The 14733-nt window shown below is 43.1% G+C and overlaps 1 protein-coding gene across 1 annotated transcript in view; it reads left to right on the top strand.

The window, feature by feature from the left end:
- The window catches only part of LOC124037323 (neurabin-2-like), a 44973-nt gene extending 30908 nt beyond the window's left edge, over positions 1–14065 (top strand). Inside the window, exons 2-10 of the mRNA XM_046352037.1 lie at positions 4500–4632; positions 5960–6080; positions 7748–7852; positions 9391–9523; positions 12024–12176; positions 12419–12472; positions 12611–12840; positions 13065–13158; positions 13476–14065. Of these exons, the coding sequence (XP_046207993.1) occupies positions 4500–4632; positions 5960–6080; positions 7748–7852; positions 9391–9523; positions 12024–12176; positions 12419–12472; positions 12611–12840; positions 13065–13158; positions 13476–13526 (1074 nt within the window). The 3' untranslated portion in view covers positions 13527–14065. The remainder of the gene's footprint in view (positions 1–4499; positions 4633–5959; positions 6081–7747; positions 7853–9390; positions 9524–12023; positions 12177–12418; positions 12473–12610; positions 12841–13064; positions 13159–13475) is intronic.
- The last annotated feature ends 668 nt before the right edge of the window (positions 14066–14733 follow it).

The following is a 14733-nucleotide window of genomic DNA, read 5'->3' as shown; positions in this document are numbered from 1 at the left end:
TGTGTTTGCCTTGTCAGTCAGTGTGTGTGTTTGCCTTGTCAGTCAGTGTGTGTGTTTGCCTTGTCAGTCAGTGTGTGTGTTTGCCTTGTCAGTCAGTGTGTTTGTGTGTGTTTGCCTTGTCAGTCAATGTGCAGAGTTGAAGCCCAACACAGACAGGTAGTACAGACACATCTGGATGTAGGGTTTTAATACACTGGTCTCTGTTCACAAGACCATGAAATGGGGGTAGGAAGGCCCACCAGCTGTGGCCAATTGATCATTAAACTTAAGGAGCAAACTTCCGTGTGAGACAGTCCCAAATTACAACCTATTTATGTAGTGCACTACTTTTGAAAAGCAATTGAGAACTCTATTTGTGCCCTTAGGCCAAGTCTACTAGTGCTATGGTGGTGCTTCAGACACAAACAGACAGGGCTCTGGTTAAAGGTTGTGCACTATATAGGGAATAGGGTGCTATTTTGGACACACACAGTAACAGAGAGTAAGACAGATTTGTATGACCACTTTCAGTTGTTTTAAGTGTTGATGTGCTAATGCCCTCAAACTCAGCTCTGGACCTCGAAGCCAGTTCCACTAGTTTATTTTATTTCCCCCCTCTAATCAGGGATTTAGACCTGGGAAACCAGCTGGGTGCAATTAATTATTAGGTAAAACAGAATACCAGTCCGTACCTCGTAGGGTAAGATTTGAATACCCATGTGTTAAAGCCAGGCTACATCCATTCATACGAAGGCAAAACATATTTTTTTGTCTGCCTATAATCCATATTATCCTAATCCGCCTAAATACAAAGGCAACATAAATCACACAACCCATTAAGACCATATGCCAAACCCACGCCATTGGTCTACACCAGTCAGAGGTTTACCGGTTTAGGCCGTGTGTGTGTGTGTGTGTGTGTGTGTGTGTGTGTGTGTGTGTGTGTGTGTGTGTGTGTGTGTGTGTGTGTGTGTGTGTGTGTGTGTGTGTGTGCGTGCGTGCGTGCGTGCGTGCGTGCGTGCGTGCGCGCGCGCGCATGACTGTATAGTTCTGAGCTGGCATTTATATGGCCATGGGAAGTGTCACCAACAGTGTATGTACTGGACGATGGCTGCTTTGATGCAAGGCCTTCTCTTCCTAGTGTTCTATTGGACAATGTTTGATCCAACTGCACAGACCTAGGTACAGTTTGACCCAGTCAAAGAAATGTGCCTCACCTCAAACTTCCTAGTATTCAATGCTGTATGAAAACCCAGATAATACTCTTATGTACTTCTCTCGGGGGGAGGTTGATTGAATCATAGGGGCAATGTCAAATTTAACAAGCACTTCACTGTGCGGTTGCTACGGAGACAGAGACCATGTGATTTAAAGAGCACTGATCAACCAAAGAGATGCTATTGTGTATGTCCATAGTGACTACTCTGAGGCATAAACAGATCTAGAGTAAGACAATGAGAAAAGTTCGCAAACATAAAGACAGTTTAACATGGAGGAAGAGGGATATTAACGTAAAGACAGTTTAACATGGAGGAAGAGGGATATTAACGTAAAGACAGTTTAATATGGAGGAAGAGGGACATTAACGTAAATACAGTTTAATATGGAGGAAGACGGATATTAACGTAAAGACAGTTTATTATGGAGGAAGAGGGATATTAACATAAAGACAGTTTAACATGGAGGAAGAGGGATATTAACATAAAGACAGTTTAACATGGAGGAAGAGGGATATTAACATAAAGACAGTTTAACATGGAGGAAGAGGGATATTAACGTAAAGACAGTTTATTATGGAGGAAGAGGGATATTAACATAAAGACAGTTTAACATGGAGGAAGAGGGATATTAACAAAAAGACAGTTTAACATGGAGGAAGAGGGATATTAACGTAAAGACAGTTTAACATAGAGGGATATTAATGTAAAGACAGTTTAACATGGAGGAAGAGGGATATTAACATAAAGACAGTTTAACATGGAGGAAGAGGGATACTAACGTAAAGACAGTTTAACATGGAGGAAGAGGGATATAAACGTAAAGACAATTTAATATGGAGGAAGAGGGATATTAACGTAAAGACAGTTTAATATGGAGGAAGAGGGACATTAACGTAAATACAGTTTAATATGGAGGAAGACGGATATTAACGTAAAGACAGTTTATTATGGAGGAAGAGGGATATTAACATAAAGACAGTTTAACATGGAGGAAGAGGGATATTAACATAAAGACAGTTTAACATGGAGGAAGAGGGATATTAACATAAAGACAGTTTAACATGGAGGAAGAGGGATATTAACGTAAAGACAGTTTATTATGGAGGAAGAGGGATATTAACATAAAGACAGTTTAACATGGAGGAAGAGGGATATTAACGTAAAGACAGTTTAACATAGAGGGATATTAATGTAAAGACAGTTTAACATGGAGGAAGAGGGATATTAACATAAAGACAGTTTAACATGGAGGAAGAGGGATATTAACGTAAAGACAGTTTAACATAGAGGGATATTAATGTAAAGACAGTTTAACATGGAGGAAGAGGGATATTAACATAAAGACAGTTTAACATGGAGGAAGAGGGATACTAACGTAAAGACAGTTTAACATGGAGGAAGAGGGATATAAACGTAAAGACAGTTTAATATGGAGGAAGAGGGATATTAACGTAAAGACAGTTTAATATGGAGGAAGAGGGACATTAACGTAAAGACAGTTTATTATGGAGGAAGAGGGATACTAACGTAAAGACAGTTTAACATGGAGGAAGAGGGATATTAACGTAAAGACAGTTTATTATGGAGGAAGAGGGATATTAACATAAAGACAGTTTAACATGGAGGAAGAGGGATATTAACGTAAAGACAGTTTATTATGGAGGAAGAGGGATATTAACAAAAAGACAGTTTATTATGGAGGAAGAGGGATATTAACATAAAGACAGTTTAACATGGAGGAAGAGGGATATTAACGTAAAGACAGTTTAACATAGAGGGATATTAATGTAAAGACAGTTTAACATGGAGGAAGAGGGATATTAACATAAAGACAGTTTAACATGGAGGAAGAGGGATACTAACGTAAAGACAGTTTAACATGGAGGAAGAGGGATATAAACGTAAAGACAGTTTAATATGGAGGAAGAGGGATATTAACGTAAAGACAGTTTAATATGGAGGAAGAGGGACATTAACGTAAAGACAGTTTATTATGGAGGAAGAGGGATATTAACGTAAAGACAGTTTAACATGGAGGAAGAGGGATATTAACGTAAAGACAGTTTATTATGGAGGAAGAGGGATATTAACATAAAGACAGTTTAACATGGAGGAAGAGGGATATTAACAAAAAGACAGTTTAACATGGAGGAAGAGGGATATTAACGTAAAGACAGTTTAACATAGAGGGATATTAATGTAAAGACAGTTTAACATGGAGGAAGAGGGATATTAACATAAAGACAGTTTAACATGGAGGAAGAGGGATACTAACGTAAAGACAGTTTAACATGGAGGAAGAGGGATATAAACGTAAAGACAGTTTAATATGGAGGAAGAGGGATATTAACGTAAAGACAGTTTAACATGGAGGAAGAGGGATATAAACGTAAAGACAGTTTAATATGGAGGAAGAGGGATATTAACGTAAAGGCAGTTTAACATGGAGGAAGAGGGATATTAACGTAAAGACAGTTTAATATGGAGGAAGAGGGATACTAACGTAAAGACAGTTTAATATGGAGGAAGAGGGATATTAACATAAAGACAGTTTAATATGGAGGAAGAGGGATATTAACATAAAGACAGTTTAACATGGAGGAAGAGGGATATTAACGTAAAGACTGTTTAACATGGAGGAAGAGGGATATTAACGTAAAGACAGTTAAGCCATGTTGGCAGCTCCATCTCTCCTTGTGTGTGTGTAGCAGCTGCAGTGGCCAGGCCTGCATTAGCATGCTGAAGGTGCTTATGTAAACTGTCATGGTCCACGTCCCAAATAGCACCGCATTCCCTATAAAGTGTACCACCCATAGGGCTCTGGTCAAAAGCAGTGTACTATGTAGGGAATAGTGTGTCATTTGGGATGGACGTGTGTTGTTGGAGCTGGGCCAATGTGGGAATCTCTGCTCTGAAATGGGCCACTATCTATTCTATGAGAGGTGCTTTGTTTTATGCGGGGGTTGATTTGAGGCCTGTTACTGAAATATAGTAGCACTTTGGTAGTTAAAGCAGGCTCTGACTGAGGCAAATTTGGTGATGGAAATGGTTTGTATTCATTATTAGAGGTGAATGACGTGTCACTGTAATGCACTAAAGACAACACTATGTTGTCAACTCTGTCCCAACTCCACCTACCCATCTGAACATATTGGATCTAAGGCCTTCCCACATGGACAGAAACATCCTGAATTATAAACATGCAACTACTTGTCAATCAATCAGACACCTAGCCTAAGTAAAATCAGTCTGAATAAACAGTTTTGTAATAAACTTCATTGTGACCGGTCCATCTCTCAGGTGTTTGCCACCTACCCCAACGAGGACTATGACCGTCGGAACGAGGACGTGGACCCCATGGCTGCGTCTGCCGAGTACGAGCTGGAGAAGAGGGTGGAGAGGCTCGATCTGTTCCCCGTTGCGCTGGAGAAAGGTACACCTAAAACAAATGACCCCCATAACCTTAATGTGACATCTGGGATTCAGTAATCCCCTTAACCTTAATGTGGCAATCTGGGATTCAGTTATCCCCATAACCTTAATGTGGCAATCTGGGATTCAGTTATCCCCATAACCTTAATGTGGCAATCTGGGATTCAGTTATCCCCATAACCTTAATGTGGCAATCTGGGATTCAGTTATCCCCATAACCTTAATGTGGCAATCTGGGATTCAGTTATCCCCATAACCTTAATGTGGCAATCTGGGATTCAGTAATCCCCATAACCTTAATGTGGCAATCTGGGATTCAGTTATCCCCATAACCTTAATGTGGCAATCAGGGATTCAGTAATCCCCATAACCTTAATGTGGCAATCTGGGATTCAGTAATCACCATAACCTTAATGTGGCAATCTGGGATTAAAGTAATCCCCATAACCTTAATGTGGCAATCTGGGATTCAGTTATCCCCATAACCTTAATGTGGCAATCTGGGATTCAGTTATCCCCATAACCTTAATGTGGCAATCTGGGATTCAGTTATCCCCATAACCTTAATGTGGCAATCTGGGATTCAGTTATCCCCATAACCTTAATGTGGCAATCTGGGATTCAGTTATCCCCATAACCTTAATGTGGCAATCTGGGATTCAGTAATCCCCATAACCTTAATGTGGCAATCTGGGATTCAGTAATCCCCATAACCTTAATGTGGCAATCTGGGATTCAGTTATCCCCATAACCTTAATGTGGCAATCAGGGATTCAGTAATCCCCATAACCTTAATGTGGCAATCTGGGATTCAGTAATCACCATAACCTTAATGTGGCAATCTGGGATTCAGTAATCCCCATAACTTTAATGTGGCAATTGCCCATTTAAGAAAACTCCTCTTCACCATACTTATATTTCACAGTACTCTAAAGAAGAGTGTCTCATTAGAATGGAGATACAAATCATACAATCATTCCCCATTAGCACGCATCCATCATTTCTCCATCATCCCTCCATTTGCCCTCCTTCCAAGTGGGGAATTCTCAATCACTCCATCTTCCCTCCAGTTATCCCTCCTTCCAAGTGGGGAATTCTCAATCACTCCATCTTCCCTCCAGTAATCACTCCTCCTAAATGGGAATTCTCAATCACTCCATCTTCTCATTGACAGGATGTTAACATAGGGTAAAATGACTGTAACAGGAAAACATTGATTTGAAAAGCTATTATGAAACAAAACAGCATTTCATTTTCATCATGGATTGAGATAACTATGATTGTATTTTCTTCTCACAGTATTTCTCCTATATCCACTGTGTCTTCAGATGGTGATGGGCTTGGTATCAGTATCATTGGGATGGGGGCGGGGGCAGACATGGGTCTGGAGAAACTGGGCATCTTTGTCAAGACGGTCACCGATAAAGGAGCAGCGCACAGGGACGGCAGGTATGTCACAAAATGGTGGCCTCCATCTACGGTTTGTTCTTCTATACTCCTGGCAGATTTACCTGAACAAGTTCTGCATGATTTAATCATCTTTTTTTGTGACCAACTTTTAATTTCGTTCGTCATTTATTCAGAAGGGGGTTACAGGTACATGTTTAACATTCAAAGTCATTTATTCAGAAGGGGGTTACAGGTACATGTTTAACATTCAAAGTCATTTATTCAGAAGGGGGTTACAGGTACATGTTTAACATTCAAAGTCATTTATTCAGAAGGGGGTTACAGGTACATGTTTAACATTCAAAGTCATTTATTCAGAAGGGGGTTACAGGTACATGTTTAACATTCAAAGTCATTTTAATTCAGTGATATTCATATATTCAATTATCATATTTGCATTTCATATATTCACAAACTGTATTTCTTGTACCTGTGGGCTGCCACAAAAACAAAAAACACACAAAAATAATGCATACACATATAAAGAAAATAATGTCTTCCCCTCCCCAACCCATTCCCTCAACCCACTCAGTCCCCCTCCCCAACCCATTCCCTCAACCCCCTCAGTCCCCCTCCCCAACCCATTCCCTCAACCCACTCAGTCCCCCTCCCCAACCCATTCCCTCAACCCACTCAGTCCCCCTCCCCAACCCATTCCCTCAACCCCTTCAGTCCCCCTCCCCAACCCATTCCCTCAACCCCCTCAGTCCCCCTCCCCAACCCATTCCCTCAACCCCTTCAGTCCCCCTCCCCAACCCATTCCCTCAACCCCCTCAGTCCCCCTCCCCAACCCATTCCCTCAACCCCCTCAGTCCCCCTCCCCAACCCATTTCTTCAAAACTCTCAGTCCCCCTCCCCAACACATTTCTTCAACACCCTCAGTCCCCCTCCCCAACCCATTTCTTCAACCCCCTCAGTCCCCCTCCCCAACCCATTCCCTCAACCCCCTCAGTCCCCCTCCCCAACCCATTTCTTCAACACCCTCAGTCCCCCTCCCCAACCCATTGCCTCAACCCCTCAATCCCCCTCCCCAACCCATTTCTTCAACCCCCTCAATCCCCCTCCCCAACCCATTTCTTCAACCCCCTCAATCCCCCTCCCCAACCCATTTCTTCAACCCCCTCAATCCCCCTCCCCAACCCATTTCTTCAACCCCCTCAATCCCCCTCCCCAACCCATTCCCTGAACACCCTCAGTCCCCCTCCCCAACCCATTCCCTGAACACCCTCAGTCCCCCTCCCCAACCCATTCCCTCAACCCCCTCAGTCCCCATCCACACGCCTGCATCCTCCCTACCCACTGGAAACCATGTTTCCCAGCCCTTCCCACACCGCCAAGCCCCCCTCCTCCCGCATCTTCATCTACCCTACCCCACCTCCCTGACCCGAAGAAAGGGTGGGAGGTATGATGATTTAATATTGTAAGAAGCAATCGAGCATGTGAGATGAGCCATACTAGTGTATCTAGTAGTAGTATTCACATCTTGGTCTAGCTAGCTGATTTGATATGGTTCCTTGCGTGAGCATGTCTCGCTTGCAAGACAGAAATCTATCTCAATGAGACAAACCTGTATATAATAAAAGTTGAATGAAAGATGGCTGAAAAAGTAAGCATGTGATACAAGTCCTGACTGAGGCTGTTGTGCTGCTTTGTGTTTCTCCACCCAGGATCCAGGTGAATGACCTGATCGTGGAGGTGGATGGGACCAGTCTGGTGGGGGTTACACAGACCTTCGCTGCCTCCGTCCTCAGGAACACCACAGGCACCGTCAAGTGAGGATACGGTTTGGGGGATTCGTCCCAAATGACCCTATTCCCTTTATAGTGCACTACTTTTGACCAGGGCCCAACTACTGCACCTTTTTAAAGCCATTTTAAAACAAGGAGCTACTGAGAAAGAATAGAGTTGCTTTGATGGACGTCACTCCCAAACACTTGAATACAGACAGGCAGGTTAAATTGCTTGGATCTGTATGAAGTTGGGCCCATCAAGTCTGATCTCTTCTTTGTGTTGTGCAACGTGATGTCAGACACCAGTAAGGTTTTCTGGAGACATGTTCTTCCTAGTTTGCAGCAGCTTTAGACTCTAGAGAGACTGTCAAAATGACTCATTATATGCTCTGAGAGAGATGTTTTTCAGCTATGTAAGAATCTGCAGTTCAGAATAACATTTTTTTTAACCTTTATTTAACTAGGCAAGTCAGTTAAGAACACATTTTTATTTACAATGACGGCAGTTAACAGTTGGTTAACAGTTGGTTAACAGTTGGTTAACAGTGGGTTAACTGCCTTGTTCAGGGACAGAACAACATATTTATACCTTGTCAGCTCGGGCATTCGATCTAGCAACCGATCTAGTACCCATAGTCTAGTACCCATAGTCAGTCAGTTATCACATTCTCCCACATACATACTGCATAGATCAGGTTGCGCAGAGTGTTCATCATTAGCCAAATAGGGCCATGATGATAGTATGATGAAGAGCCAACACTTCCCTTCATAGATATAGCAACAGAACCACAGACAAAGCTGAAACTCTACATTTGGACCATAGTAGAGCATAAAAACATCACCATCAACCTCACAGCAGGCAACAACACAATTATCATTCCGAAATGCCAGAGGGGTCTAATTGTGGCTGACTGAATGGGGCACCAGAGTTCCCCAATCCCCAACAATCCTTTGTCGTCCTATAGGCTCATTCATTCATTATTCAGGAACTAGTAGTCAGTGGAGCTATGGGGGTAATTGTTGGTGTGTGTGTTCCTGTGTGCGTGTGTGTGTTCCTGTGTGCGTATGTGTGTTCCTGTGTGCGTGTGTGTGTTCCTGTGTGCGTGTGTAATTGTTTGTTGTGTGACTTGTCGAAAGTCAGAGTCCTCTTCAGAGATTGCTCATGAATTATAGAACAGGGTAGACGTGGAAGGAAGGGCTGAGGCAGACGGTCAGGCGGTCAGTCCTATTCATAAAAATGTCAGCCAGAGGAATGGATGGATGGCTGAGGATGGGAACTGTGTTTAGCATTTAATTACATGATAGTTAGCAGAGGGAATTGTAAGTCTGTTATGGTGGTCTTGATAACTGACTGACTATGGGTACTATGGGTACTCATTCTGAACTGCACTGCTCAGATTCTTTTTACATAGCCGAGGAGGGTATTACACTGATAAACAGAACATATGTTGAGTCAAAATCATCTAAATGTTGAAACAGGCTATATAATTATTTATAATTATTTCAACCATATCATAGAGGTTCCTCTTATTGCAGTCCACATAGGAAGACATTTTCAAAAGCTGTGTAATGTTATGCAGGTTTCTGATTGGTCGAGAGAAGCCGGGCGAACAGAGTGAGGTGGCCCAGCTGATCCAACAGACCCTGGAACAGGAGCGCTGGCAGAGAGAGGTGATGGAACAACGCTACAGCCAGTACATGGAGGACCAAGAGGTAAGTCTCCAACCAGTCTACAATCAGTCTACATCCAGCATAGGTAGGTTTACAACCAAATTAGCCAGTGAACGGGCAACCGAGAGGTACAGTACAGATGGACAGAAAGACTAGTCCAATAAGAAAACCGATGTTTTCTTTATGTTGAAAAAAGGTTTTGCTACTGTGTGCCCAAAATAACATGAGCCTGAACACAGCCAGTTTAGAGACAGAAATAGAAGCCTGATCACTATTTGAATTTTTCAAATGACTATGAAGCTTTTTAGGTCAATCGTTGCCTTTGTGTGTTCTCTTTTCCCCTCAGCTTTAGGATTAAGATATGTGTGCCAATCGCATCTTTGTCAGAATGGACCCAAAGCCGGTGCCTGTATTGAGTGAAATGAATGGGAGTGTGTCCATAGGTACGCTGTTACTGTTCAGTGTAGCCTGCAAACACAAGTCTGCTTCCAGAAATATACTATTCTTCCTATGGACTAGTCAAAAGTAGTACACTATATAGACAATAGGGTGCCCTTTGTGATGCAGGTCAACAGGTCAGTTCAGAGAGCCTAGGCCAAATAAAATCAATTAAAAGATGTCCCCCTAGGACTCCTTTTTTAATCTGTTTATGATGTTCTGGCCACTTCCTCTCTGGGTTGTTGGGGTAGACATTTTATAGGACTTCCAACCCACAATTGATTCAGGTCATCAGCACAGTCCAAGCTCTTCTCTGTCCTGGTACCCCAATGGTGGAACCAGGTTCCCCCTAAAGTTAAGCTCTTCTCTGTCCTGGTACCCCAATGGTGGAACCAGGTTCCCCCTAAAGTCAAGCTGTTCTCTGTCCTGGTACCCCAATGGTGGAACCAGGTTCCCCCTAAAGTCAACCTCTTCTCTGTCCTGGTATCCAATGGTGGAAACAGGTTCCCCCTAAAGTCAAGCTGTTCTCTGTCCTGGTACCCCAATGGTGGAACCAGGTTCCCCCTAAAGTCAAGCTGTTCTCTGTCCTGGTACCCCAATGGTGGAACCAGGTTCCCCCTAAAGTCAACCTCTTCTCTGTCCTGGTATCCAATGGTGGAAACAGGTTCCCCCTAAAGTCAAGCTGTTCTCTGTCCTGGTACCACAATGGTGGAACCAGGTTCCCCCTAAAGTCAAGCTGTTCTCTGTCCTGGTACCCCAATGGTGGAACCAGGTTCCCCCTAAAGTCAAGCTGTTCTCTGTCCTGGTACCACAATGGTGGAACCAGGTTCCCCCCAAAGTCAAGCTGTTCTCTGACCTGGTACGACAATGGTGGAACCAGGTTCCCCCTAAAGTCAAGCTGTTCTCTGTCCTGGTACCACAATGGTGGAACCAGGTTCCCCCTAAAGTCAAGCTGTTCTCTGTCCTGGTACCCTAATGGTGGAACCAGGTTCCCCCTAAAGTCAAGCTGTTCTCTGTCCTGGTACCACAATGGTGGAACCAGGTTCCCCCTAAAGTCAAGCTGTTCTCTGTCCTGGTACCCCAATTGTGGAACCAGCTTCTCCCTAAAGTCAAGCTGTTCTCTGTCCTGGTACCCCAATTGTGGAACCAAGTTCCCCCTAAAGTCAAGCTGTTCTCTGTCCTGGTACCCCAATGGTGGAACCAGGTTCCCCCTAAAGTCAAGCTGTTCTCTGTCCTGGTACCACAATGGTGGAACCAAGTTCCCCCTAAAGTCAAGCTGTTCTCTGTCCTGGTACCACAATGGTGGAACCAGGTTCCCCTAAAGTCAAGCTGTTCTCTGTCCTGGTACCCCAATTGTGGAACCAGCTTCCCCCTAAAGTCGAGCTGTTCTCTGTCCTGGTACCCCAATGGTGGAACCAGGTTCCCCCTAAAGTCAAGCTGTTCTCTGTCCTGGCACCTTACCTTATTGAAGAGTATCTTAAATAACTTTCACAACTCCCCAGATGCCCACTTCCCCTTCAAAAAGGAAGTTGTCTTCTCCTACTAACTCTGACTTTGCTGATGAATACTTTGTTGAGGGAAAATGTACTTGATATGCTTGGGATGTGTTGATGTCTCACCTAGCTATCTTAAGGTGAATCACTAACTGTAAGTTTCTCTGGATAAGAGTGTCTGCTAAATGACTCAAATGTAAATGTCATCACCTACCACAACGAGGATGACCTCTATGCAATCAAAATCCTATGAGGATGCAGGACATTCTTATATTCTCCATCTTATTACAATGACATGCAGAATGATAGCATAATGGCTGAGGTTTAGTTCTGGTGTGTTCTCACCCCCTATCTAGGGACCTGCTTCACTGGTGTTATATGCCATCTAGTGGCCAGTCTCCGTACCAATAGAGAAACAACCATGAAGCTCATGTAGAGGCAGCAGTCACAGGCAATTATAAAAATGCTGTGGGATGGATGGACAGATGGAACTATATTGAACCTGTTCAAATATGCAGACACTTTGGCCGTCTCAGTTAAGACCTGGAGGCATTGTGGAAAACCCCAGACCCAATCGAGACTTCAGGCTCACCTGTCCGTTCTTCCCCCAGGGTGGTGAATATGGTAGTGACGAGGAGGAGGATGATGAGGAGGAGGTCAGCCCCACACATCCCTCTGCCATCGAGGTGTTTGACCTGGCTGAGAACGAGGACATCTCTCCACTGGAGACCGACCCTGAGAAGCTGGCCCATAAGTACCAGGAAGTGAGAGAAGACAAAGTTAAAGACAAAGGCCTGCATCACTCTATTCCTTATGTAGCGCACTACTTACTCACTCACTCACTCTCGCTCCACCTCTCTCTCCCGGTCTCTCTCTCTCTCCCGGTCTCTCTCTCTCTCCCTTTCTCTCCCTTTCTCTCTCTCCACCTCTCTCTGTCTCTCTCTCTGTCTCTCTCTGTCTCTCTCTCTCTCTCTCTCTCTCTCTCTCTCTCTCTCTCTCTCCTCAGCTTCACATAAAGCATGCTGTAACACAGGCAGAGATCCAACAGCTGAAAAGAAAGGTTGTTATATTATGTCATTCTTATTATGTCCTTATGTTTCATTGTAAATATGGCAAGTTGATATACAGTGGACTTAACAGTTTTCATCCCCTGCCTGTCTGTGTACATGTGCATGTGTGTGCTTCTCCACACTCCCAGCTGAACCATGCAAAGCAGGACAAGCAGCGCTGGCGCGTGGACAAGACCCAGCTGGAGCAGACCCTGCAGGAGAACAAGGAGCGCATGGAGAAGCTGGAGGGTTACTGGATGGAGGCCCAGAGTCTGTGTCAGGCTGTGGACGAGCACCTGAAGGAGACCCAGGCCCAGTACCAGGCTCTGGAGCGCAAGTACAGCAAGGCCAAGCGCCTCATCAAGGAGTACCAGCAGAAGTAAGGCCGGGACACACACACACAAAGCATTGAGAGTGTAGTAAGGATGTACATAACAGGTCAATATACAATTATGTTAATTACAGTGATTCATAGAAAAGAAAACTTGTTCAGTCTGCGGCAATGTTTCCAATGTTTCAGCCCCAAGGCTTTTCTCAGAGCTCATTCATTACAGTGGAAATACAAGTGGTTTTAGATTGGTGTCTGTGATGGCTCTTCTCCAGGGAGATTGAGTACCTGAAGAAGGAGACTCAGCGCTGTCTTCAGGACGGGGCCGAGGCATCACTGAGCGAGGAGTCAGGACAGCTCCATGAACAGGTAATAGTGGAGACTGATGGTTGGATGTGTGGTTCCTGGGTTCGATTCCCACTGCGGTCACCAATATGATAAATAAATGCACGCATGACTGTAAGTCAGTTTGGACAAAACTGTTTGTTAAATGGCATATATTATCATATTATAAATGTCATCGTGTGCAGCCATCAGGAAGATGATTACACAGAACGTTGGCAGTTGCAGACAACTTTGTGATTGAGAAACTTGATTGAATGTATTATGGTAACAATTGAAAGTTTCTAGTAGTACATCATCTATAATACACAAACGTAACCATAACTTTCTGTGTTTGTTTGCAGGTAGCAGATCTGGAATGCAGGGTTGAGGAACTGAAATCTGAACCTTTATAAAAGCCTTGTTTTCTAAGAGAGTCTCTTCAAGGATTGGCAGAAGTGAATAGAGGACAGTGTTATTGTACTTGCAGTGGACCCAGGGTATTTCTTGTCTCAAACTTTAGCCTGGTTTGCGGTGGAATACAGGTACCCTCAGGCCTTGTATTTCTTTATGTAGTCTCTTTATGTAACAACTCTTTCAATCCTGTTTTGTTTTTAGATTTCCCAGCTGGTAATATTGCCAATAACTACTGGTTTGACAAACAGTTTAATCAACCATTTTCTTAATATTCCAAAATACTGACAAGAACGTCCACGGAGCTCTAATTGTTGCTGTTCCTAATTTTTCATTCCTAATGTTCAGTATTTTATAATTTGATCACAAATTGTGTTTTTGGGTGAATTAGAAGACCGGGCTTTTGATTTCAATTGCCAAAACAAACAAATCAAATGTATTTTATTTTATTTGCCTATTTTGTAAGTGCAGTTTCATTTTCTGGGTTGTCATTGTACAGCTGTAATACTGTATGTTTTATAAAACAAAAGTTTGCGTTGTATTTTTATTAATATATGTATAACATTTAACATATACAGTACGACATAATGGAGTCAACCGTTTGTGCTTCTGTGACTGAGGAAGATGTGTAACTAGTCAAATGTCCACACTGGAGAAGATATACACTACCGTTCAAAAGTTTGGGGTCACTTAAAAATGACCTTGTTTTTGAATGAAAAGCACATTTTATGTCCATTAAAATAACATAAAATTGATCAGAAATACAGTGTCGAGATTGTTAATGCTGTAAATTACTATTGTAGCTGGAAATGGCAGATTTTTTAATGGAATATCTGCATATGGGTACAGAGGCCCATTATCAGCAACCATCACTCCTGTGTTCCAATGGCACAATGTGTTCGCTAATACAGGTTTATCATTTTAAAAGGCTAAAACACTTTTGCAATTATGTTAGCACAGCTGAAAACGGTTGTTCTGATTAAAGAAGCAATACAACTTGCCTTCTTTAGACTAGTTGAGTATCTGGAGCATCAGCATTTGTGGGTTCGATTAGAGGCTCAAAATGGCCAGAAACAAAGAACTTTCTTTTGAAACTCGTCAGTGTATTCTTGTTCTGAGAAATGAAGGCTATTAATGCGAGAAATTGCCAAGAAACGGAATATCTCGTACAACACTGATTACTACTCCCTTCACAGAACAGCACTAACG

This window comes from Oncorhynchus gorbuscha, linkage group LG06 (genome assembly GCF_021184085.1).
Source record: "Oncorhynchus gorbuscha isolate QuinsamMale2020 ecotype Even-year linkage group LG06, OgorEven_v1.0, whole genome shotgun sequence".
Lineage (NCBI taxonomy): Eukaryota > Metazoa > Chordata > Actinopteri > Salmoniformes > Salmonidae > Oncorhynchus > Oncorhynchus gorbuscha.
This window is presented reverse-complemented; position numbering and strand designations above follow the sequence as displayed.